At 34.3% G+C, this 27,979-nt stretch overlaps 1 protein-coding gene across 4 annotated transcripts in view; it reads left to right on the top strand.

Annotated features, from left to right (window-relative positions):
- Positions 1-27,979, top strand: part of MYO6 (myosin VI) — a 136,976-nt gene that overhangs the window by 49,534 nt on the left and 59,463 nt on the right. For all 4 annotated transcript variants that reach the window (XM_081044207.1, XM_081044206.1, XM_081044205.1 and 1 more), the window contains exons 2-9: positions 1,732-1,874; positions 6,797-6,866; positions 11,279-11,352; positions 14,364-14,493; positions 16,450-16,555; positions 21,235-21,290; positions 24,733-24,830; positions 25,158-25,322. In XM_081044207.1, coding sequence (XP_080900333.1) covers positions 1,758-1,874; positions 6,797-6,866; positions 11,279-11,352; positions 14,364-14,493; positions 16,450-16,555; positions 21,235-21,290; positions 24,733-24,830; positions 25,158-25,322 — 816 coding nt within the window. In that variant the 5' untranslated portion in view covers positions 1,732-1,757. The remainder of the gene's footprint in view (positions 1-1,731; positions 1,875-6,796; positions 6,867-11,278; positions 11,353-14,363; positions 14,494-16,449; positions 16,556-21,234; positions 21,291-24,732; positions 24,831-25,157; positions 25,323-27,979) is intronic.

Genomic DNA, 27,979 nt, shown 5'->3' with positions numbered 1-27,979 from the left:
CAGGTTTGGTTTGAACTGAGTGTTGTTGGTGCCTTTACTGATATAAAAAAGAACAGGCTGGAATACAGTAATAATATAGAAATAATCATGTTATATCTATTAGTTGTATCTCTCAGGAGGTATCCAGTAGGCAAGTAAATATCTGGGAACTCAGCAGTGTTCTGGGTTGGAGAAACAAATTTGGGCATCATTCACCTACACGTGATATTTAAGGCCATGGGATTAGGTATGAATATCCAGGGAAGGTGTGTGTAATGTAAGTTTGAAGCAGTGTTACTGATTCACATCTATAGAGAATCCACATTTAATTTCTTAACTCCAAATCATACTTACACCTAATAGCATTTGCTGCATGGGGAAAGCAAGTCCCACTGTATGGCCATGACATGGAAGATGTTAACCAAAAACCATACTACAAACATGCCAGTAGTTAGCAGCTTTTTGATTGAACTATATACCAAACACCTTTGACTTTCATGAGAGACGAGGTCTGCGATCATTGACGTGGGAAATCCCAGATTTGAGAATACCACATAAGAGGAGAGTTATGGCACATGCATCAGCTCTTCTTAAGTATAGATAAGTACCGAAAAATAAAATCTCATCGAGATGTTAAAACTAGAACCTCTGGGATCACTCACTAGCTGATTCACTATCACACATTAGCCACATAGAATCCAAGCTCATTAAAATGAAATATTTTACTGAAAGGTCATGGACCTTTCAGGATACTCTCAAAAAACAGAATGGTAAATGTTAGATCTGAGAATGCCAAGCATGAAAGAAGCTTTTTAGGAACACTTGAAAAATTAGGTTAGAATTTACAGTAGGAAAAAATCTGGAAACAATCCAAATGTCCATCAACAGGACAACATATAAACAATTGTGGAATAGTCATTCAGTGGGCTAGTGTACACAACAACATGGTTGAATATAAAAAACATTTTGTTGAATGAAAGAAGCCAGATAAAAAATCATATATCATGTATGATTTCATTTATATGATGTTCAGGAAAAGGCAAAACTAATCTATGATGCTAGAAACCGAAACAGTAGATGTCTGTGGGGAATAGAGATTGACCAGGAGGCATGAGGGAACTTTCTGTGGTGAGGGAAATGTCCTCAGTACTAATTAGCTATTTGTGACATGGGTATATCTTGTGAATGCTTGGGATTTGTACATTTCATTGTTTACAAGTTCTACCTCAGTATAGGAACACTTGGGTGAGGCATCTCTGTAGTCTCAGGTTGTCAGGGAAAGTTTCCAGAGGAAGCAATCTCATCTTTCACTTTTATCCCTTCAGGTCTAAAATGACTTACTGTTTAACTCCAATCTAACTCCACACAATAACATCTATTCCTGGGACAGTTGTTTTTGCAATCTAGAATATTGTAAGTAGTAAAAGGGAGAGCTGTTATAAATCACATTGGGACAATAGATTGACCATTGCTCTCTTTTTGCACTGCTCAAAGTGTAGTGCTTCCTGCAGTCCACAACTGAAGGAGTGCTGTAGCAGAGCAATTGTTACCTGAAGGTAGGGCAGACTCTGCCTGGTCCTTATGTAAAGGTGGATACAGGTCATGGCTGGGTGCTACCAGATGGGAAGGGCTGGGGATTACCGTGGGAGAGGTTTTATGAATTGCAATTTTCATGTTAACTTTTAAAAAACATGTTATTTGTTTTTTTATTTCCAAGTTATTCATGTTGCTTTATTTATTCCTTTGACACAGGAGATAGTGGATAGCAGACTTCAAAAATGGAGGATGGAAAGCCCGTTTGGGCGCCACACCCTACAGATGGATTTCAGATGGGCAACATTGTGGACATTGGCCCTGACAGCCTAACAATTGAACCCTTGAACCAAAAAGGCAAGGTGAGTATCTCAGAAACATTTAAAAATTTGATTTCTTTCTAAGGTGTCTCCCTTCTCAATGAAGCAGATATTCCTTAGTACAGCGTAGGGAAAAGTAGATTTCTGGTAATTGAATCTTAGTTTTCTACTGCGTTATTTGATTAAATCAGAAGTACATACCCTAGCGGGAAAATGTTGCCCTATGATAAAATTACACAGAAATTTAGTGAGCCTTTCATTATTACATTTTAAAGAAAAAAATAGCATTATGATAAAATGGAAACAGCATTTTTGTTCCTTACACATATTACTAAAATTACCAATATATTTGTGATGTTACAAAACAAAAGTATGAAAAGCGAATGGCGGGTGGCCGGATGACTCAGTTGGGTAGAGTACAAGCTCTGAACAACAGGGTTGCTGGTTCGATTCCCACATGGGCCAGTGAGCTGCACCCTCCACAACTAGATTGAAGACAGTGAGCTGCCTCTGAGCTTCCGGAGCGGGAGCTCTCAACAACAAGGTTGCTGGTTCGGTTCTCTCTTGAGATGGTGAGCTGCACCGATGACTGCACTTGGAGCTGCGCCGTGCCCTCCACAACTAGATGGAAGGACAGTGACTTGGAGCTGATGGCCCTGGAGAAGCACACTGTTCCCCAGTATTCCCAGTAAAATTTATTTAAAAAAAAAGTGAATGGGATTATGTTATCAAATTTTGCTTTTTATTTTAGCTCCTAGACAATTCCTTCTTGTAAGCTTTTTATTTACCTAAATTTATTAACATGGGATTGGAATAATTTTATTTCTATTAAGTAAAAATACTTAAGTCTTATGATAGTTTTTAAAACGTGAAAACATACTTTAATTTTGTGCACATGGTATCTCTTTCCTTTTATGCTTAAACAAAGACCAGGCAATATTACAAATGGGAGTTTAGGGGTAAAATGATCTGGAGTCTCTGTCAGTCTTTATGGGGACTGTAAGGTCTCTTTTTGTGGGAGATCTTCACAGTATTCAGTTTAATAAATATTCCTGTTAAATAGGTCTTCTGACTAAATTAAATTTGTTGATGTCATTTCTGTTTACTTTGGACTCTGCGAATATTCATGAATAATTTATATTCTACAGATACATGGTTAACTAATGCCATATGACTACCATCCTTCTGGGAACCTTAGAAAAACAAGGTGGATCTCTCATGAGGCCTTTTCACAGAGAAAACTATTCTGTTACTGTAAACAACTCAAGAACCTAAATGCATAATATATAATGTGGCATGTTAGAGGAAACCAATTAAAGATACCCTCAGGAAAGAAAAGACAAAGTGTTTCTGTTTTTTTCTCTTATTAACAAGTACCTATTTATATTTACAATGCAGTACATGTTAAAAAAAAACAAGAATTAAAAAAATAAACTTAGTTATTTTTATTTGTTTGAACTTATAATGGAGAAAACATTTTCCTCTCTCAATTTGATTCTCTGGCTGGGCCTGAGAATTAAACTGACATAAGACAGATTTACAGTGGGAAAAGCATAGAAGTTTTATTAAACTTTCGTATGCATATAGGAGCCTTCAGGAGAGAATGAAGAACTGAAGACATGCCCAGAGCAGAAAGCTTTTATACTTTTTAGACAAAGAAACAATTTGTGAAGAATTGATAAGACAAAGGGGTTTGGGCTAAGGGCAGTAATTGTGGAGAGGTGCTTAGGAAAATAAGGGTTAGTTGGACGAGGTTTGTTTGTACAGATTTCTCTTGGCCTTGATTCCCCTTCTCTGGTGATAAGATTGTCTTCCTTCCTTCTGGTTTAGGGAGGGCACCTTTCACATGGCAGTTCTATGTCCTGCTTTCAGAAATAAAAAGGAGAGTGCCTTTCTTGTATGGGCTATTTCTCAAGCGCCTTTAGCTCACAATAATCAGTATGTCAAAGTAGCATGTTTTGGGATGACAGAAATTGAGTGAGCCTTCGTTATCCTTCAAAGTCTTTTTTTCATTTTTGTTTCACATGTTTTATAAGCACAGTAAATCACAAGGCTGAAATTAAATGAAAAGTATACATGCTAGGTATATTCTGTTATATCCACACGTGACAAAATAGTTCAAGCATAGAAGAAATTGGATTTATGGATGTATGCTTTTTATATTTTAAATAATGTATGTGTTTTCAACTATGCCGTATTAGTATTAATCACATACACACATAGAACCAATACAAATACTTAAAATGTAAATTGTGAAGCCATGAAAAGTATGGATCTATAGAAAATTTTATTACTAAAGTTGAAGCTACTTTTCACAAACATTTTTTGAGGGTTAACAAAAATCTCAGAAATTGCTTTTAATCTTACTTTCTTGTTTGCTTTCTGATTGGGGTCTTAATAAATTGTAAAGTGTAATAATAACTATATATGGTTAAAAAGATCCACAAGAGAAGCAGTTTTTTTGCCTAGATAATTAATGGTCTTGAGATCATAAATTTTTAAATATTAAGGAATTAAGTGCATAAAATGATGGACAAATCAAGTAGATCTGTTTGCTGATACAGTAGAAGCAAAGAAGAGGGAATGATTTAGCTCGGGTCTTCGGTGATAGCAATTGCTTTTAACGTTTTTTTCTTACTGTGACCCATAGGAAGAAATAGATTTTATATTGCGTTAGGTGTGTGTGTGTGTGTTTATGAAAAATAGATTTCACATTTCAGCAACTGTGTGTCTTGTGTGCATGTGTCTGCGTATCCATAAATGAAAGAGTTGGTCAAATGAAACATCCTTGCTGCATGTGATGCAGTCTGGTGTTTTCTGATATCTTTTATTCTGTTAAAAATGCTGTCTCGAATCTCTAAATTGATCTTATGTTTCCTATTTGCAGTAGATTGGCCTTCAGGCTAACGCCCTCAATATATGGCATTTAAGGGTTGACAGTCTCTCTTCCCTTCCTACTTTACTAGTCTTATTTTTTGCCAACCAACAGTTGCTCCTTCATACTCTTGCCATATGCTTATTCTTGTGAATCTGTTTCTCTTTCTCTTCCATGCTGCCCCTCCACAGTGTTTATCAGGCCCCCACTTTGAACTAGGTGATGTTGGGTTCTTTGTGTTGTTCATAGTACTCTTTTTGCCTGGAATACCACCCTCCATAGCCCTTTGCTTAGTGAATACTTCTCTCTCTCCCAAGACTCTGATTGAGGTCACCTCCTTTATGAAAAATTTTCAGTTATCCAATCCCTCCCTTTTTCCCCTCCCATGCCATAGAATTTACTGTTGATTACTCCTTTTTTTGAGGAGTGGTATAAATTCTTAGCCTCCTGTAATACTTAAATGGAGATATTTATTTTCTCTCCCCCTCCTTACTAGACTAATCTTCTCAAGTGCAGGAACTGTTTGACTTGTCCATTTTGTCATTGGAGCTTGTTGCTCTGTGTGTGATATGTGGGAGATGTTTACTCCTGGGGGTCATTGTGTGCTTTTGTACGCAATCTTCTCTTGACAGGAGAAAAAGCCTCCTCCTTTTAAGAGAAAACAATTGCTTTAATGAAACAAATTTTCTCTTTCTCATTGAGTAGGCGGTGAAGGGGAGAAGAAGATGGGGGCTGGAGATAATTTGGGGGATGAAGAAATAGGAGAGAAGCTATCTTGTAGGACTCATTACTTGCCTTTCAGCCTTTCTCTTAACTTTCTCATTCTAGCAACTCTTTGTCTTCTACCTCTCCCCATTTTCTGATCTCCTGGAGCCTCTTTTATTTCACATGGCTCTAACAGGGTATAACTAACACCTGGAGTCTGGGGGGGTCTTACCCCCATTTATATGGCTGTGAAAGTAGGCATGTAGGTCTGTGACATTAGCAATTATTTCTGAATGCATTTCCCGATAGAATCATTATAATAATTTGTGGGTTGTTCTATAATACCATTAATATACTTAGCATACATTATGGATTAGTTCAATTTTGTAATCTATCCTGTAGATCCACGTTTATAATATTAAGAACATGTACTAGGATCCCAATTATAAACTTTCAGTGTATTTAGAGCATACCAATTTTCTGATTTGGGTATGACTTTGAATTGAGGTAGTACCAGCAGCCTGGATTTACTCTGTAAACTATAGAAGTAGCCTTGTCTTATAAGTGTATGTATACACACATACATAGACATACAAATATTATTTTAAAATAATTGAACAATTTTTTTCTTAGAGTTTTATTTGATATGGATGACAACTTCAACCAATCGTAATTGTTTGAGAAGTATAAATTAATAGATAAGTTAGAATGGCATGGATACAATTTAATTCTCTTTAAATGTAATTTGAGATCATTTCTTCTCTCTTACAAGATACTATCTTAATCCTAGAATTTCTACCATAGCATTTAAGTGATATAACAAATACAAACTTATTCATATACACACCTATAATTTTATGGACCAAGTAGCTTTGGGTACTGTTTATATTTCTGGCACATTATCTGTACAAGAATTCGTATCAAATATATTTTACTTAAAAACAATTAACATTGAAATAATAATCTGTGCTGTTATGTTAGTATATCTGATTGACTGAATGTTACTTTTTTTCTTTTTAGAAACAATACAATTGCTATATGTACAAATGTTAAAATTTTTATTTTTAAAAAGTTGTTAAATAGCATACCTATATAAATTTAATATACTTCACTTTTTGTCCTACTCTAGGTATTAGAGCATAGTATGTTTTTTATTGATTTCCATTATTGATTTCATGATCATGGTAATAATGGATAAAGTTTTTGTGTAAAGTTATTATCCTGATTTTTGGGTTTGTGTCTTGTTAAGTAATAGGAGCTTGTATTATATTTTAATGAAGAACATATTGTTGCTATTATTACTATATATACAACCAGTTAAGCTTCTTTATTTTTCTTGCATTAATAAGCCTCTACTTTAATGAGTTCTTGTTTTGTTTGTTAGACATTTTTGGCTCTCATAAACCAAGTGTTTCCTGCAGAAGAGGATAGTAAAAAAGATGTGGAAGATAACTGTAAGTATCAAAGTGAAAAACAGATCTCATCACAGAAAAGGAAACTGTTCCTCTAAAAATAAAAATAAATTAGTGGTTATATTACTAGGTACACTATCCTGGTTCACAAGAAATGTAGCCTTTTGACATGAAGATTCATATGAATGGAGGAACTCAAAAGCCCTAAATTCATTATTGTCTCACATTGGCAGTTTGGTGAAAGACTCTCTTGAATGTCCTTTTAGTTTACTTCAGTTGTATAAATGTGGGGAATAGTAATAATTTACTATGGAGCCTGAACTAAAGATCTCTTGTTAACGGTTTTGAAAGAGTTATTTTGAACTTCATCTAGAATCAGATGATATTTATAGTAGTGTATGTGGTTCAATAATTTGGAAGTTGAGTCAATTTAATGCCACTGTTTGATGGAAAAAAAAACATTTAAAAAATACTGTGTTATAATTACTAATGGAAAAATTGATTTCAGAACATTAAAATAAAACGTTAATTTGGTATAACTACCTTAATGTGTTTGGTGGAAAAAACTTTATCCAGTAAACAGGCCGTGTTTATTCTTGCATTTTTAAGATTATTAATCATATTTCATTTTTTAACTTGGTAATGTTTAAGAATCGTGTCCAGGGGTTGGCCCGTTAGCTTTAGTTGGTTAGAGCTGGTGTTAATAACACCACGGTTGCCGGTTCGATCCCCACATGGACCACTGTGAGCTGCGCTCTCCTTAAAAAACAAACAAACAAAAATCATGTCTCATTGTCAGGGATTTCATTAAAGATATCTTACATTAAAACCTTAACATTTAAAGAAAAATAATAAGAGAAAGGAATATATTTTGTCCTTGTTGATTTTCTCTGGAGTTCACATCTGTGTAAGCCTGTAAGATTCCCATATGTGAATGGGCAGTGTGGAATAGAGTGATAGGAGAACTGTGGGCTTAGGGAGCCTGCGTTCAGATTCTGACTGTTAGGAACTCGGTCTGTGGACAATTTCTCTCTCCTCTTTGAGCTTTTCATCTGTAGAGTGGAAGTAACAATGTGTGTGTTGCGTGCTTGGAGCTGACATATTTAAAATGCTTGGCACTGTGCAGTGCTTACTCTCTAATAGTCTCTCAATAAATGGTAGCTGTTACCAGGTGTAAGAATTTGAGGAAAAATGTGGAGCTCCCTTCCTTTTCAAAACTACTGGAAAGTTTGATGGGATAATATTTTTCGTAATAGCAATCAGAACAAAATAAAAGGAATTAGATTCTACCATATCCAAAATAAGAGGGAAATCTCTTTTCTTAGAACTTGCTAGGGTATTCAGAACTAAAAATTAATCCTTTTCATATATTAATTTTTTTTTGGTTTATATATCCACGTGTACCTAAACATAAGTGGTTTTGAATTATTTTTAATCATTTTTTTAATTAAATTTATTGGGGTGACAATTGTTAGTAAATTTACATAGATTTCAGGTGTACAATTCTGTATTACATCGTCTATAAATCCCATTGTGTGTTCAATTTTTAATCATTTTTTAAATTAACACTTTAAAGCATTCTCCTTCAGGTTATTTCATCTTGATATGATATTTGTATAACTATGATACTTGTCCAACCTCTTAATTCTCCCTGTCTCAGTGTAGTTTTGCTGGCTCTTGCAAGTGTTTTCTTCAATGATGTCAGCTGGCATCAGTGTTAATATGTGGATGTTAACTAGCCTTATCATTCAGTAGCCCAGCCCTACTTGAAGTCCCTTTTTTGAAACCACACCATTAATGCAACTTTGGTTGTTGAGTTTAGAATGTAGGTTTTCCAACTAAAGTGGTTCCGTCTCCTATTCTTTTGTCTAGACTTGCCACTATACCATTGTCCTCTGCCAAATGACACATGGCATTGTTCCTTAGGGTTTCACATGCATAGTTCTAAAATCCTTTTCTCTATTTCATGGTGGTAATGTGTTTATTAAAAGTTTGGTGTCTGTAGAGTGTTCTGAACTATGTGATAAAAGTTCTGTTGAAAGAGATGCATGAGTTGTCTTTTGATAGTGCACTAATAATATAGCAAAATTTTATTACCTAGTTTTAGCTCTAGATTTTCTGTGTGAAGGGTTTTATACATGGAGGTTAGTATATTAATTTTGCCTTTTTACTTGACTAATTGAATATTAAAGCTGTTAGGAGGCCCCAGCCACTTCTTACTGCTTTATTCTGCCATAAGCAGCATTAGAAAACAGTGATGCATGTGTTCTTGAAAAGTGAATTGGCTGCATATGAGTGTACAAACATGGGTAGTCTTTGAGATATGTATAGCAAGACGCTCTTGTTTGACAGAATTGGCTAGGTGTTGAATTGTATGTTAGGCATACACACAGTTTAGGCATATGTACAACTCCAATGAGGGATCAAGCAAACAAGCAAGTGAATCAGGCAGGGTTCTGTTCTCAAAGATCTGCTTTAGTAGCCGACACCAGATATATGAGTATAATGTTATAATTGCAATACTGTCAGGCCTTGGTAAGCACCATAAAGAAATTAAAAAGAAAGTAATTCTAGTGGTGGTGAGAATGGGGAAGTACCCTGTTTCCCCCAAAATAAGACCAAGCCTGACAATCAGCTCTAATGCATCTTTTGGAACAAAAATTAATATAAGACCCGGTATTGTATTGTATTATATTACATTATATTATATTATATTATACTATATTATATTATACTATAGTATATTATACTATATTATACTATATTGTATTATATTAGACCCGGTCTTACAGTAAAATTAATATAAGACCTGGTTTTACAGTAAAATAAGATCTGGTCATATTAATTTTTGCTCCAAAAGGTGCGTTAGAGCTGATTGTCCAGCTAGGTTATTTTCGGGGAAACAAGGTATCATTTGTGAGATAATCTTTGAACTAACCTTAAAGGATAGGTAAATTTTTAACACCTGGAGATGTAGAGATGGAGTCCAATGCATTCATGATACTTGGGTTTGATAAATAGTTTAGTCTGCCCATAAGTAAGACCACATTAAAGGGAACTGTGGAAAATTATATAAAAAAATCAGTTGAATGCAGGTTTAATAAGGGAGAACCAGGTGTGAATATGGACTTTGGTAGTAGATGGAGATCCACTGATGTTTTTTGAGGAGGAGAGAGATTTGATTAGGCCTCCAGTTTAGTTAATGTGCTGAGCAGTCTAGATTAGGCAGGAGAGAGACTGATGCAGTAGACAATTAAGAGGCTACTATGATTACAAACAAGGTAATGTGACCTAAACTGGGATTGGGGCAGTGGAAATGGAAAGAAAGGAGAGACATTTCAGAGATTCAGATTATGCTAATTTCGAGTGCCTACTGTGAATCTGGTATTGTGCTACACACTTTATTATATGGTGTGTAGAGTTGGAAACTGGTTTAGAGCAAGGAGGGAGGGAAAAGATGATTGTAAGTATAGACTAAGGTTTGCAATCTGTATGACTAAAAAAATGTTAGTGCTAATAGTAGAAACACAGTGATTGGGGAGAAGAGTGGTTTTGTCTACTCTAGCATGTGGTGGAAATTTAGAAATGGAGCTCAGATTATTGGAGGGCTGGGAGAGTAGATTAGGCTGGGAGAATAGACTATGTCAGAGTGCTTGTGTGTGTGTGTGTGTGTGTGTGTGTATGTGTATATGTGTGTGTATAAATGTATGTATACTCTGACATATTAGTAGAAAAGACATCAGAAAAACAAGATTTTTACCTTGATTCTGATGTTAATTAGCTGCATATCCTTGTTTAAGACATATGTATTTTCAATCTGTGTTGGGAATTCGAGTATGCAGAGAGATGACATAAGTTATTATAAGATGATATAAGTTATACGCAGATTTTCAATTGAGAGAGTGGTCAGTGTGCCTAACCTCCGAGTTGTTAAAGGGTCAAGTGTACAATTTCTTCAGGACTCTTATTTTGTCGTATCAGTTGTGTTGTATCAGTTGTGAGGCACTGGCTGAATGGTCTAATGGTCCCTTCCCATTCTAAAATTTTATCTTCTGTGTTTTTTCTATAAAATTTTGTCAGATTTTATTAGTATCATCCCTTTGTTGTGTCTAAGTGTATTAAAATCGGCGCTATTTAAACTAGTACTTTCTTTCCACTTGAATTGTACTCAACTTTTTAACCAGATTTCATAATATATACTCACCTGGTACTCACTAGATGTACTTACCTGGTTGGAAATTCATTGTTTATAAATATCACTGTGACACACATGTAAACTGAACATATTTTAAATTGGCCTCTTGGGTTTACATGTACCATGGTTTTAAAAAGATGGAATTAAATCTAACAGGTGAATTTTAGCTTGGATCAAAGTGACTCAGATTAAGATAGTGTTTGTGTTATTTTATTTTTTTCCTTCAAATATCTAATGATTTATACATTTTATGTCTCAGGTTCACTAATGTATTTAAATGAAGCCACACTCCTCCATAATATCAAAGTTCGATACAGTAAAGACAGGATTTATGTAAGTATTTTATCTATGGTTTAAGTTTCTGTGGGGATAATTACTTTACATACTACTGTTTGATTTTGTTGAGCTCAAAATTTTCTGAAAGGAAATCATATTTGATTGAGTTTGTTGAATAAAGTGTGAGCTCCGTGAACATAAGGATTTTTTTTCTATTTTATTGCTCTAATTCCAGGAACGTGCATGGTACATGGTAGGCACTTGCTAAATATTCAGACTTAAAAATGTCCAATTTTGTTTCCAAAAAACATACTAATTATTTTGGGTTTTGAGTTTTTATTTTTGGTATATGTTTATAGATCCATTTAATTCATTTTCCATATTGTTCTGCCACGAATTTAAGGCAGACTGTAAAAAATGCATATTGAAATTAAAAACTTGAATAGCCTAAACAGTACCTGAAGAAATATCAAGAACACTGAAATGCTGATCTTAGAGCCTAAATAGTTACAATATTTCATTAAGCCCTAAGGAGATACCTTACCTTAGAAATACAGAATATTAAAAAATGAGAGAGCATGCTTTTAATGTAAATATGGTTTGCACCAAATCATTCAGATGGATACTTAACTAGTATGTTTTAGTTATAATTACTCATTGGGCACATGAGAGGTTTTATTTTAATATGACCTAGTTGTAGAGTCCTTTGTTGGCTGGAGATAAATTACGGCACTGTAGTTCTCCTGTTATAAAGATGCGACTCTTCATTATTTTTGAACGAAGAAAACACATGGCTTCTTTGACGCCTCCTAGATCAAGTGACAGTCTTAATCTTTTATATCACTATCAGTTTGCCTAATTGTACTTACTTAATTCTGACTAAATTACCTTTAGTCTTTGCCATCTGTCCAAGTGGTGACAGCTGGGAAATAGAACTAATCGAGTCTTTTCCAAAAGAGTTCACTTGCCATCTTTTGGTTATACATAGCACAGTATTAAGTCTTTACGTTCCTCTATTTTTTTTTCTTTTAAATCAACTAAATAAAGAGCCTTTATGGTTATTCTTGATTAAAAATACATTTAGAAGCAAAATTCACTCAATCAGCAGACTAATACTGAGCATCTGGTGTGTGCTAAATGCTGTTTTAGGTACCAAAATAAAAAAAACAAAAAACTTTTAAAGTTTGTTTATGAAGCAGTTTAACTTGTAAAAAGTCAATAAAAGTTGATTTGGATATAACCAGGAACATCATCTTTCAAATAGTACTGGCCACTATTTTTTCTTTACTTACATCTCTTGATGGTGGTGGAGCAATCTTATTTATTTGATCAAATTTTGATTGTTTTAAATCTTTTATCTTGAAGTTCAGACATTTTTTATTACCTTAAAGAATCATGATACTTTTAAAAATTGATAGAAAAAATTTTTTAAATTGTTTTAAAAATTGTTTTTATTTAGGATGTTTATATAAAAGTTTAACACCCAAGGGATTTTAATTGGTCTTTTAATGCTTCCTGTGTTGCAATGATACTATACTTACTGAATGTGATGTTAATTGAAGGTTTTACATGCAGTATTAACTGTGTTTAAAAAATTAGTTGCTTTTTTTTCCACATTGAATTTAGTTGACCTGCAAGCCTTTGCTAAATCGCATGGTTGATAGAAAAAAATATGTGAAATTTAAGTTTTTGTTTCTCTTGTATAATATCTACATCACTCTGGAGAATTTTAGGGGTATTCCTGGCTCTTTTGACCCTTCTGTTTCTAAGCTATTGTATGCAGTTGGACAAATGACCTCTGTTAGGGGCTGTTTGGCATCATCAGCTCCTTTTAGAAAACCAGTATTTTTACGTTAACTGAAACCATGATCGGTATGTTTTTTCCTAGCCAATTATGCCTTTAGTTAATAAAGCCATTAAAATTAGCAATACATAAATATAGTTATTACTGCTATAATATATGTAAGACAAGGAAGCATTTCAATGAGAGTTGACATTTGATATTTTTATATTTTTCACCGAATTATCACTAATTCACAGAATTATCACTATTATTCCTTACATTTGAGTAAAACAATAGCTAACTCACTTTAACATTTTCACTAGTTCCTAAAATCTCTTTTACTTTCCTTTTGTCTCCCATAGAAAGATTATTACCTGGAATTTCTTATTTATTTACCCTACTCCAGGATACATCTTTGGGACCATTCATTGAATTTTAGATTAGTAGTGTGAGAGCTCAAGCTTTTTGCATCATTTTCTTTCCACAGCTAGAGGCAGAAAAGGGAAAAATGTGGTTCTGTGTGCCCTACTTTGGTCAGTAAACTACAACTAATTGCTAAACCACAACTCCCTTTCTACCCACAAGGAATTTTATAGATCCAATTGGTGCATTTTTCTTTTGTCTTTTAAAGCCACAGTTACATTCCGATTTTAAAAGCAAGCTTAAGTTGCTCGTTAAACATTTTAGCCTGTCAATATTCTGGGGAATGGTTAGCATGTGTTGTTTTGCAAAATCAGGGACCAGAAGCTAAATCAATTCTTGGTATTCAGTGATGGGGATAGGCTTAGAGGTTCTTATGACCTATGTTAAACTCTTCAGTAACGGTGAATAAAATAGTCTAGGTGAGGAGTATAAATGACCAAAACTCAGGCTGTAGGGCTGGCACTAGGAGAATAGATTTCATAAGTAGTCAGCAGAAGAAGGCTGATTGAAGTAGAGGCTTAGAGACTCTGCTTGGTGATGATGGTGTAAACCAGGAGAGCATATGGGAGGAGAATGTTTTCTTTGAGGCAAAGGGAGGTCAAGAGAGATAATGTTGATTTTATATGTGCTGAGTTTGAGATGCCTATGGGATGAGAAGATGTAAATATTTATTAAACATTAGAGAAGTATGGGTCTTGTAGAGATAGGGAATGTCTAGGCTAGATATGCAGATCTGAGAGTCCAAGTTATATAGAGAATTGAAGGTATCTATTTCCTGTATTTTCTTTCTCCTATGAGCCTTATTTAGTTTTCAATGAAAATAGTAATTGGAAAATTTTATGTTTATGCTTTTCCTGTTTAGACGTATGTGGCCAACATTCTGATTGCAGTGAACCCATACTTTGACATACCTAAAATATACTCTTCAGAAACAATAAAGTCGTACCAGGGAAAATCTCTTGGGACAATGCCACCTCATGTCTTTGCAATTGGTAAGTAATTTAATAGCATCTTAATGTTTTACTTTTCCTTGCATTGTACAAATTTACTCAGTTTTCTTATGGTTTAATAGAAGATACCATTAACTGAATACATCTTTTGGAAGGCCTGCATGCATTTTGAATGTATCACCATTGTTGGGAGCATGTACTTTACACAGGGTGGGGAAGAATACTTTTACAGCCAAATCATGGGGCAGTTGTACATCATTATCTTTGTTAAATGCCTGTGTCCTCTTAAGTGTGTCCACTCAGTTGAAGGACGGATGTATAAAAAGCTGACCTAATGGTTCTTTTTAATTGTGCAACATGATCAACTCCTTAAAAATGTCCTTTATGGCTTTCATGCCAGAGTCATCATTTGTGAACATGTTACTTGGGCTACATATGAGCTGTAAGAGCAGACAGCTTCCAGGCATTATCTTGGCTTTACAAAGGGCTTTATAACATTTAAAGGTTTAAAAATGGCGTATGCTTCATGTCTCTGGGGAATGTGTATGGGAAGACAGCAGTATCTGTCTTTGCCTTTCCCAGGCTCTCTCATCTTAAAGTACTCGAGCTCTGAGGAACACAGAGATGGAGTTATGTAAACCTCCCCCTCCCCCAATGGCTGATAACTGCAAGTACAGAGATGTTAGCTAATCCCTTGGATCCAGGCGTAGCCAACAATTACATAATGACATGTTTTGGTGTTGATTCTTAGTGCAGTCTGTTTTTCTCTTTGGGCTTTCACTTCATGCCTGTGTTTTGGCCTAACCAGGCTTCATGAACTTACAGATTTGGCTGACTTGTGTACTAGGCAGAGTGAATATGTTAGCCAAGACCAGTGTGACAGCTGATTGACTTCTGGTTCTCAGATACTCCAATGGGCGTTGGTTTGTTTTCTGTGAGCTACCAAAATGGTGCAAAAGCCTTCGCACCTTAATGTGAGCAAGCTCATCACTGCAGAGAAGTTATATTGTCTACAAAGTAAATAAACTGTTTTTTGTTTTTTATAAATTTACTGTTAAAAAAGTATTGACAGTCATTCCACAAGAATGGGTGGGACATACTGCAAAACTGATCAAAAGAATGGGTATACTTTTGCATGTGGTTTGCATTTGGTCCTTAGAGTAAAAGTCATTTGTAAAGCCTTCCACATTAGTATGGGTAGCATGTGTCTGAGGTGAGAAATAGTTGTGTTACAGGATTAAATTAGTAAGGACCTAATTTTAAATTAAAGTAGTTTTAATTTGAGATGACTTTAACAGAATTAAATTGTGCTCAACTTATCTGTATAGTCTTAAAATTTAAATGTCTTAATGTCTTAAAATTTAAGACATTTTATAGCCTAAATTGTTGGAGTATAATGAAGTTAAAAATTATATATTAAACCATTGCAAAACTAAAAAAAATTATAGCAGTGAATTTTGCCCGTTTTTGAAATGCTGATAAATTCCGTATGATGTTTAAATTTGATAGTAATATTGCAGAAAAACACAGATTTATTTTGCAATTATTTTGCAATTAATGTATTTTTTTCCAGCTGAATTTTTGGTTGCAGATTTTTTTTTCAGATTTCTTAATTGATAGCTTGTTACTTCTCGCTTTTCTTTGAGAACTTCGTTAATTACGCATAGTGAGCTTTTTTTTTTTATCTCTGCAGATATTTTCTGATATTGTGAAGAGCTGAATCACAGCTCTTAATATGGAGACATTCTAGTACAAACATAAGAGTTGTTTATTTGGATTTCATACTATTTAGCTGTAAGGATAATAAACTAGAACATACAAATACTTTTAGAGATGTTTTGAATTCTTTTGAATGATTTTTAAAATTTTACTAACTGTAAACAAACATTTATAATTTTTTTTGGAGGAAGGTCTCTTTGCTAGTAAACAAACTCTCTGTCATTTAGTAAATTGGTGTTTAATAACTGTTCATCATTAATGTATTATTTTTTACCCTAGCTGATAAGGCTTTTCGAGACATGAAGGTGCTCAAGATGAGCCAGTCCATCATTGTATCTGGAGAATCAGGAGCTGGCAAAACAGAAAATACAAAATTTGTTCTCAGGTGAGAAATATTTAGCTAATCTGGAATAATTTGAACCAATTGATTTTTTTGTATTATGGTTAAAATATATATATATCATAAAATTTACCATCTTAACCATTACTAAGTGTGCAGTTCAGTGGTGTTAAGTATATTCACATTGTTGTTCAACCAATCTCCAGAACTTTTCCTCTTGCAAAGTGGAAACTCTGTACCTTTTAACAGTTCCTGGTTATTCTCTACCTCAGTCTTTGACAACCACCATTCTGCTTTCTGCTTCTGTGGTTTTAACTGCTCTAGATACCTCATCGAGGTAAATTATACAGTGTTTGTCTACCTGTGACTTCCACTTAACATAGTGTCCTAAGGGTTCATTTATGTTGTAGCATGTGTCAGAATTTCCTTTGTAAGGCTGAATAATAGTCCATTTTATGTACATATTACATTTTGTTTACCTATTTATTTGTCAGTGGGCACTTGGATTGCTTTCACTTCTTGGCTATTTTGAATAGTGTTACTATGAACAAAGAGATACAAATATCTCTTTGAGATTTGAACAGGTTGACTTTGAATACCTTTGTATGCTTTATGACATAGTTTAAAATAGTGAGCTCTATCCCTTTTAAAAACATACCTTATGTGGAAGCTAAGGTGTAGATTGAAAACTGCTCTGTCTTGGTATTCTTTTTTTCATTTTTATTAGTAGTTTCAGGTGCACAAAACAAAGTAATACTTAGACGTTTATCATTTATATCCCTCACACTGTGTCAACTCCCCTCCCCCATCCACTATCCCTCTGACATCGCACAGAGCCATTACATTTCCACTGTCTCTATTCCTAATGCTGCACTCTGCTTCTTGTAAGTACACACACATACACACACACACACACACATACAAACTTGTAGTTGTCATTCATTATTGTTCAGCTTCAGCTTCAGGTGTACAGTGCAGTGATCAGGTCTCTACATCATCCCTGAGGTGGTCTCCCTAATGAGACAAGTGTCCATCGATACCCTACAAAATCTTTACAACATTATTGATTATATTACCCAAATTAACTTTCGTAACCCCATGGCAATCTTGTGGTTACTGACTGCTGTCTAATCCCCTCACCTTCCCCCTTATCCCCAACCCCTACATGTAGCAACCCTCGGTTTTTCCTCTATGTCTCCGAAACTGTTTCTGATTAGTTCATTCACTTATTCTTTTCTTTAGATTCCACATATAAGTGAGATTATATGGTATTTGTCTTTCTCTGTCTGACTTATTTCACTTAACATAATGTTCTCGAGGTCCATCCATGTTGTTGCAAATGGTAAGATTTCTTTCTTCATTATGGCTGCATAATACTCCATTGTATAAATGTATCACAGTTTCTTAATCCAGTCATCTGTCGATGGGCATTTCGGTTGTTTCCATATCTTGGCTATTGTGTATAGTGCTGCAATAAACATAGAAGTGCATAAAATTTTTTGAAATAGAGTTTTGGATTTCTCAGATAGATACCTAGGAGTGGAATTGCTGGATCATAAGGTAGTTCCATTTTCAGATTTTTGAGATACCTCCATACTGTTTTCCATAGTGGCTGCACCAATCTGCAATCCCACCAACAGTGCACAAGCATTCCCTTTTCTCCACATCTGCGCCAGCGCTTGTTGTTTGTTGATTTATTGATGATAGCCATTTTGACTGGGGTGAGGTGATATCTCATTGTGGTTTTTATTTGCATTTCTCTGATGGTTAGTGAGGTTGAGCATTTTTTCAAATGTCTGTTTGCCATCTCTATGTCCTTTTTAGAAAAATGTCTCTTCATGTCTTCTGCCCATTTTTTAATTGGGTTGTTTGTTTTTTTGGAGTTGAGTTGAGTGAGTTTTTTTTATAAATGTGTGATATTAACCCCTTATCAGATATATCATTGGCAAATATCTTTTCCCATTCAGTAGGATCCCTTTTTGTTTTATTGATGGTTTCCTTTGCTGTGAAAAAAACTTTTTAGTTTGATGTAATCCCACATGTTTATTTTTTCTCTTATTCTAGGAATTTTATGGTTTCAGATCTCACACTTAAATCTTTAAGCCATTTTGAATTTATTTTTGTATATGGTGTAAGGAGGTGGTCCAGCTTCTTTTTTTGCATGTGTCTGTCCAGGTTTCCCAGCACCATTTATTGAATAGACTGTCTTTACCCCACTGTAAATTCTTGCTTTCATTGTCGTAGATTAAATGGCCATGTAGACATGGATTTATTTCTGGGCTCTCTATCGTGTTCCATTGATCTATGTGTCTGTTGTTATGCCAGTACCATGCTGTTTTTATTACTGTAGCCTTGTAGTATAATTTGATGTCAGGTATCGTTATACCTCCCACTTTGTTCTTATTTCTCAAGATTGCTGAGGCTATCTGGGGTCTTTTATGGTTCCATATAAATTTTAGGATTATATGTTCTATTTCTGTGAAAAATGTCGTTGGTAGTTTTTTTTTTTAATTTATTGGGGTGACAATTGTTAGTAAAATTACATAAATTTCATGTGTACAATTCTGTATTACATCATCTGTAAATCCCATCGTGTGTTCACCACCCAGAGTCAGTTCTCCTTCCATCACCATATATTTGATCCCCCTTACCCTCATCTCCCACCCCCCCATCTTTATTACCCTCTGGTAACCACTAAACTATTGTCTGTGTCTGTGAATTTTTGTTTCTCATTTGTTTGTCTTGTTCTTTTTGGTTTATATACCACATATCAGTGAAATCATAGGGTTCTCTGCTTTTTCTGTCTGACTTATTTCACTTAGCATTATACTCTCCAGATCCATCCATGTTGTCACAAATGTTCCTATATCATCTTTTCTTACCGCCGAATAGTATTCCATTGTGTATATGTACCACAACTTCTTTATCCATTCATCTATCGAAGGACATTTTGGTTGTTTTCATGTCTTGGCCACCGTAAATAAAGCTGCAATGAACATTGGAGCACACGTGTCTTTATATATAAATGTTTTCAGATTTTTTTTGGTAGATACCCAGGAGAGGGATTGCTGGGTCATATGGTAATTCTATTCGTAATTTTTTGAGGAACCTCCACACTGCCTTCCATAGTCATTAGTAGTTTGATAGGAATTGCATTGAATATGTATATTGCCTTAGGAAGTATGGACTTTTTAACTATATTAATTCTTCCTATCCATGAATATGGCATGTGTTTCCATCTATTTGTATCTTCTTTCATTTCTTTCTCCAGTGTCTTATAATTTTCTGAATACAGATCTTTTACTTCTTTGGTTAAATTTATTCCCAGGTATTTTATAGTCTTTGAAGCAATTGTAAATGGGATTGTTTCTTTTTAATTTCTCCTTCTGATGTTTTATTATTGGTATATACAAATGCAACTGATTTCTGAATATTAATTTTGTATCCTGCTACTTTACTAAATTCATCTGTCAGCTCTAATAGTTTCTTCGTGGAGTCTTTAGGGTTCTCTCTATTTAGTATCATGTCACCTGCATATAATGACAATTTTAGTGTCTTGTTATTCTTATGAGGATTCTGTAGGAGATCTGTGCTGGTTAGGCAAAGGGAAATCTACAACTATTCTTTATATTTGGTTCTCAATAGTCCTGCTATTAGTGTGGTTGAAACCATTTTTTACATTAGGCTTATAACTATTAACCTTATTTCTACCTCCCCACAACCCTCATTGTAATGTATCTCCTTTGCTTCCATCAAATTAAACTCTACAACTTGTTTAAAATCCTAACATTTTAAATATGGAAGGAAACTTAGTGCTCATTTATAGTTTAATTCTTTCAATTTACATAATCAGGGATGTTAAATCTAGTATAGAGGCTATGTGCTAGGACCAGTGCATTCTGAGTTCTTGCCAGTGGTGTTCTCACAGTATTACAGTTCTTAGTCGATTGCTGCATGGTGGGTCTCGTTTTGAAACTTTGCTATTTTTTAATGCAAATATGTGTGCTATTTAGAGTTACTTGTATGAAACCAATTTGAGTTTGTTATTGTCAGATATGTATATGCAATTCCGGTTAAGGGAATACTTCCTAATACTCTTGCAATTCTAAGTGATTCAGTTTGTAATAATATGTAATAATTATGTGGTGAGTTTCTAGTTGATATACACCTTTGAAAATGAAAAAAATAATTAAGAAATGGTAAACTTAACACTGTAACCTTATGTTGTAAATCAGAGATTACTCTGTTTTCAAATGTAGCAGGCAAGGAGTTGTTCCATCATGTTTTATCTTTCAGTATAACAGAAAATGTGGTAACTGCCTAGTTGTTCAGTGGCAGATTACTGTATTTTATCTCAGCAGTATGAGTTAATAGACTGTCAGAAAGTCTAAGACTTTGGAGTCTAATGCAGAAGATGAATATTCTTGTGTGAAATGTGGGGCATATTTAAAACCAAATGGTTGATAAAGTCAGAATATTCCCCAAAACAGTTTTAAAAAATAACGCTGATTGAGATGTTAAAGGTAATCCAAATAGAATTTTACATGTTTACAAAGCTATAACAGAATAGTTGCTTTTAAATATAAATTTGTGATTTTTAAATAAATAATTACCATGATTCAGGGTTAAAATTTTACATATATTTATTAAATAAAATTAAATTTATAAATTTAATGTATGCAATATTATTGTCATCTAAATTTTTTATCCTATATTTTGAACAGATATCTGACTGAATCCTATGGAACAGGTCAAGATATTGATGACAGAATTGTTGAAGGTATTGTTAATTTTAAAAATTTTGATTTTCTATTGTCTGATATGTACTGACTTATAATTATCTTACAATAATTAACTTAACAATAATCCTCTTAACTGGTCTGTAATGTTTTCCGAGAGATCAAAAGACTCTCCCTGTCCTTCAAGTCTTCACTCAGATATTGTATTCTCATTTACTTAATGTCAATTGTCCCCCCACCCACCACACATGTAAGTTCTAAGAGGGGGGAGTTTTATATATTCCAAACCCTTGGAATAGAGCCTGGTGCATAGCATATGTTGCCTAAATATCTGTTAAGTGAATGAAAGAAACACAGAAAGCTCTTTGGCCTTCTGTTTGTTTTGTTGACTGTGTTTTGTGTAAAGAAGGAGAGAGCGAGATAGGTGTTTGAAATTGGGTGCTTTTTTGGGAAATAATTTTAACAGAAGAACACAATTGGAAGACTAGAGTCTGTAAATTGATTTCCTTGAGCTATCAATGCTTGCATTCCCTTAGAAAGTCTTCTTGTACCCCCATTGTGGAGACTACTGGGCTAAGTTTACCGTCATGTTGCATCTGTACCATCCTTTTACATCAAAGATTCCTCTCACTTATTCTTGTTTCCTTTTAATCTATTCTCTGTATGAGAGTTGGAATGAATGTTTTTTATTTAAACCCTTTAATGGCTTCTTATTTTTCTCAAGATAAAGCCCCACATCCATAACATCACCTCCTGTGCTCTGTATGGTCTGGCCGCTGCCTTCTCTGGTGTAAATGGAGTCATGTTTCCTTTGAATCCTTATGCTTTATTCATATTGGTCTCTCTGTAGTTCTCTGAGGTGTGTTAGGCCTCTCTGGACACTCTCCTTCCCTCTTCCTCACTCTCCCCTATTAGGCACTCAGTAAGTATTTTAATAAGGATGATGATGATATTAACAGATGTGGAATGTATTATACATTGTCTGATTTGCTTTAAATCTGTTATCTAATATAAATCTTCACAGAATGAAGTAGGTACTATTATCCCTACTTTACAAATGAGAAATTGAGGTAAAAAGAGTTTCAGTGACTTGCTGGAGAAGCATATCGCTTTTCAATTGTGGAAGTGTGATATAAACCCAGATATCTTAACTATCTGCTATAGTAAGTGTGTATTTTAGCATTCTTGACATTTTAAAGAAAACTTTAAGTTGAACAGAAATGTATTCGTGGCCAAATGTACGATGTTCGTACATTTTGCTAGATCATAGCTAGCAAATGTTATGTACGTTTTTCACAATTATGTAAAACATGCATGTAGATGCATATACAAGTAAATCCAACTAGTAAATATTTTTAAAGTTTGCATCAATAAAGTTTTTCATGTTTCTGTTTTTATTTTTGACTGATAAGGAATGTTTTTATTTTCATTTAACTCAGACATGACCTGGAAATTTAATAAACTTTGTATGGGAGTTTAACAGCCTGGTCTAATAACATGATCATATTTTTTGGTATAAATAATTTTCTAGTTTTACTTAACAGTTCTCACTGTGTGGTATTATAACACACCGAAGAAGATCTATTAAGTAATCTATTATATGAAGATCTATTAAGTAATGCTTCATTCATAGTAAAGTACCTTACCTTAGTGAAGAAATCACCCTTTAAAATTGAATAAGTAAACAAGAACAAATTATGGGTTAATTCAGTAAAATACTAATTAGTATTCTGATTTGTTTACTTCCAACTCGCTTGAGAAGTGGATATAAGCCTGGTTTCTTCAATAAGACTATATTGTACAATATGTACTGTGCTATAGTTAAGAAAAGTTGGAAAGTATAATTCTAAATGTTTCTACAACTCCTTAATGGCAAGACAGAGAAATCTTTTGGTGCCATCTCTAATTGATGACAGGTTGTTGATTTTGGAATGAGTATACCATTAATAGCATTAATATAATTTTCCTACAGACAGGCTTTTACCATACTTTTGGATATTTTACTTAATATATTAAATTCTTCAGCAAAAACCAGTAGGTCATCAGTATTCAGGGAGACTTATAATTGACTCCCCTCATTGCCAGTAGCCTGTCATAAGGCCTTCCACAAGTCAGTTGACTTTTTGGGCTTCAGTTTTCTTACCTGTCTGAAAGGTGAGGTATATATGATAACATTTCTTTTACTTTTAATACTTTCTGACTTATTTGGCAAATGAAACAACTGGGGAATTATCTTTAACTAGTTAAGCTTTCTATCATTGACAGAATAAAAGGAATAGATTTTAAAAGATTTCATAGACAAGATTCTAGCAGTAAACATTGTGAAGCAATTTATAAAGTGGTTGATAGAGACTATATAAGATAGACATTAATCTGGTATGTTTATAGTTGAGACTGGTGAGTACAAGAATATACTCTAGTGACCCTTTTCTAGTCATGTGGTGTGCGTGTGTGACAGAGCGAAAGAGAGAGGGAGAGAGAGAGAGATATTAAGAGTAGAAAATAAAAACAATTAAAAATTTACATTTGTTCATTGGGATTTTACAAACTTTTACTGAGAATCTTTTGTAGGCAATTCTATAACTAACTTATGTTTTGTTGGATGAATTTTGTCACAAGAGGTTTGCTGTTTTCTACATTATAATCATTATTCTTTGTTATTAGTTTCAGGTGTACAAAACAATGTAATAGTTAGACATTTATCATTTATATCTCTCACAAAGTGATGACACCTCTCCCCCAATCTACTACCCCTCTGACATCCTGTACAGTCGTTACATTTCCACAATCTCTATTCTTAATGCTATACTCCACTTCTTTTGACTATATATATGTAAAATAATATGTATATTTTTATACATATAAAATTATTATATATTGTTTTATGTATGTAAAATTATTTTATATATATTATAATATACATATAAGACTGTATATATAAAATTATAATTTTATATATATATATAATTATAGTTGACATTCATTATTATTCAACTTTACCTTCAAGTGTACAGTGCAGTGATCAGGCATCTACATCATCCCTGAGGTGGTCTCCTTAATAAGACAAGTGTCCATCGGATACCCTACAAAATCTTCACAACATTATTGTATAATCATTTCTCATAGGCTGATGTACTTGTGAAAACCTTCAAATTTTTAGGGAGTGATTTTTAAATTTGAGTTATAAATTTTGTAAACTAGTGACTTTTAAAAATTTAGTCTTTCCCATTACATTTACATTTAACAAATGTATTTTGAGTAATTTTCCCATTTCTTACACTTTAGTAGGTCCCGAACATAGTGGTAGGCAATATGTATTTGTGGGATTTGACATTACATGTGAATTTTCATGTTAGTATTTTTGAGAACATTTTTTTCTAGCTGTGTATATTTATTAGTAAATGGAAACATACTATGCATATTGTTTTTAATTTTACTTCATGCTAATTTTTTGATTGAGTGTTTTTATTTCTTTTTCAATAGCTAACCCACTCTTAGAAGCCTTTGGAAATGCAAAGACTGTTCGCAACAATAATAGCAGTCGATTTGGAAAATTTGTAGAAATACATTTCAATGAAAAGGTAAGTGAGAGTCAGTTTTGCGATGGTATATTTGAAAAATATAAGGATCTTGATAGAATTAGTTCTGTACTTGAACTCACGGTAAATTTATTTAAGTTTCTATCTGTCACTTAAGAGAGCTGGGACAATATATGTGCATTCTCTATAAATACTCTATAAATACTCTAACTTACATTTAGTTATCTAAAGTTTTTCCCCCCTTTGTTTGATAAATACTACAGTCTTTTTGATAGACCAAATGTTTATCAGAAAAGATAATACTTTAACGTTGTTATACTTTAAGACTTTCAATGCAAAAATGTATTTTCTCTCTGTTTTGTTTTTTAGAGTTCAGTTGTTGGAGGATTTGTTTCACATTATCTTCTAGAGAAATCTAGGATTTGTGTTCAAGGCAAAGAGGAAAGGAATTATCATATCTTTTATAGGTTGTGTGCTGGTGCTTCTCAAGATATTCAGGAAAAACTTCATTTGAGCTCCCCAGATAATTTTCGGGTAGGTTGAATGAAAAAATTTCATACAATTTTTGCTTATTGAATTGCTTTCAATTATAAAACTTATATCAGAGGATTTTGATACGTAGTTTTATGTAACTTGCATGAAATCTAGTTTAATGCGATAGAATGACTTCTGTACTAAATAGATCTCTGTTGAGGTTTACTGCTGAGTTTGTAATACAACATTCATTATATGAAGAGGTAAGTAATAGGATAGGTAAAAGGATAGATGTTAAATCCCCCTTATCAATTTAAATTCAATAAGAAATTGACTAATGCTGTCTTTAAAGCTTCCTTTGACTTTTTGTTAAAAAAGCAGTTTGACCGCTGATTTAATATTAATAAAGGACCCGTGATTAGCTTTCTTAATTCGACAACAAATACTTATTGCTTGCCAGCTGGGTACCAGCCATAATGCCAGGGTTAAAAATTAAGTGAGACACACACAGTTCTTGCTCCTGAGCCATTTAGAATCTGGTGGAACTGCGTGTACACACACACTGAAATCAACTGAAAGAAGGTTAGAACTCCATCCTCCTTAGAAGAGGATACCCGATGGTAGGCAAAAGACTCTGGTTTTGCCCCCAAAATGTCGGGGTGTGCAGTTCCATTTGAATATAAAAATGTGTGTGTCCAAGCAGAGGACTGAAACTACATAAGAGTTGAACGGCCAATGTCGTGGTGTGCGTATTGTGCAATATTATTTTGAATAGAGAAGAATGAAGGGACACACACACACACAAACACACACACACACACACACACAGAGTCTGATATGTTTAATGATAAGAAAGAGATATGCATAGGATGCTGGGTATTTTGGAAAAGCTTATGGAACAGTGATGCTTGATCATAACCCTGAGTGATTTTCAAGTGTTAAATAGAGGAGAGGTGCAAAGGGTATTCCTGGTAGATGCAAAAAGATCAACAAAGAAAGGCAAGAAACAGTGTAGAAGGTAGGCCAGGAATTGGTAGGAGGTGAGGCTAGAGTTGAGACTTAACTTTTATAGTTAATAAGGAGCCATTGAGAGGCTTTAATGAGAAAATTGGATGTCAGATCTATACTCACGTCTGGCTTTAATACGCAGAGGCCTATAACGGGGAAGAGGATGGGATAGATAGAAATTGAAACCGTGGGTAAGTTGGTTGGGAACCTGTGGCTATGCATGAAGTAGCAGTTACTCAGTGCCTGAGTTTGGTTTATTTATGGCAGGGTTGTAGATGAGGTGATGTGTAAAATATTAGGAGGTCAAATTGATAGAGTTGGAGACTGGATATGGTTGGGATAAAGAGTCTGGAAAAGTTTTCCAAAATTTTACTGGGGAACCTGAGTGGATGTAAATACCATATTGGGACCAGGTGGAAGATTTAGCATATAGGGTGAGTTCAGTTTTGGAGCCTGTGGATCATCTGAGCAGAGATGTTCAGAGGACAGTTATGTATACTAATCTGCGTCAGTGTTGGAGTAACAGGTTTGGGAGATGCCAGGACTCTGGTGGTAGTTGAAACGATGACAGTGGTAGATGAGATGTCTAGAGAGATTGCATAATGTAAAAAAGCCTGTGTCAGTATCCAAACTCTGGAGTTGAAGAGGATGAGCAGATGAAGAATTGCCCAAGAAAGGAAGCACAGGTGAAGTTGTGAGATAAGTACAAGAAAAATTAGGCATGCCACGAGTCATACGCCAATAGAGTTTCAAGGAGCGGTGACTGGGGCTGGTTAACATAATTTACAAGTTCTTAGCTAGGAAATAGTGAAGGATATAGGGGAGTGATGGGATGGGGGTTAGGCGTGTAGTTTGTATAAATTTCTCCAGGTGATTTTCATAGTCCTCTTTGGACAGGAGTCCTCCATTTGGGAATCATGACAGACATATTTAATTGTTGTGTGTGTGTGTGTGTGTGTGTGTGTGTGTATGTATGTGTGTATGTGTGCGCGCGCGCAACCCAGCTTCTCTCTATTACTTCAATCAGTTTCTTTTAATGTGTGTTTGGAAATTTTAAAACTTTATTGTCTTAAAATGCTTTATAACTGCATCTATTTATATACTTCCAAAATGTCTAACCTCTAAAACTCACCAAATTCACTGGGATTTGAAGTTACTTGCTCATGTTATTTTCATGAAAGTAGAAGAGGCATATCTTTCTACAGTGATTTTTGAAAAGAAATTACTGTGAATCATATAAACTGTAATAATGATGATGTGGCCTTGTTCACAATGAAGTAACAATAAAGCGATATGACTGTTCTTGTCTTAATGTAGCAGTTTTTTCTGCTTATGAGTATAGTTTTTGTGTGTCTCAGAATGGATGGCCTTTCCTGGCACAGTGACATGCATTTGAAGAGAGCAGCTGCTGAAATCCTTGATCAGATCAGAGTTTCCTGCCTCTGTAGCATGCACTGGGAGGCATGATTTCCTCTCGTACAAGAGGAGACTAGAGGAAAGCACGACCTCTCACCCAGACATTCCTCTCATGCATGCACAGACACACCTCTGTATCCCTCCCCACAAAGATTAGACCTTCAAGTGATTTGAAAGTGTGTTGGTAATTTCATCAGATTTTTCTGTAGTTTAATTTAGGCCTCCGATTATAACTAATAAAGTTGTAAAGCAAAGGAAAACCCTATAGTGGGGTGAACACTTCCATTTTTTTT

This window comes from Rhinolophus hipposideros (genome assembly GCF_964194185.1).
Source record: "Rhinolophus hipposideros genome assembly, chromosome: 3".
In the NCBI taxonomy this organism is placed as follows: domain Eukaryota; kingdom Metazoa; phylum Chordata; class Mammalia; order Chiroptera; family Rhinolophidae; genus Rhinolophus; species Rhinolophus hipposideros.
Note: the sequence above shows the minus strand (reverse complement) of the source record. Positions and strands in the feature narration are given on the sequence as shown.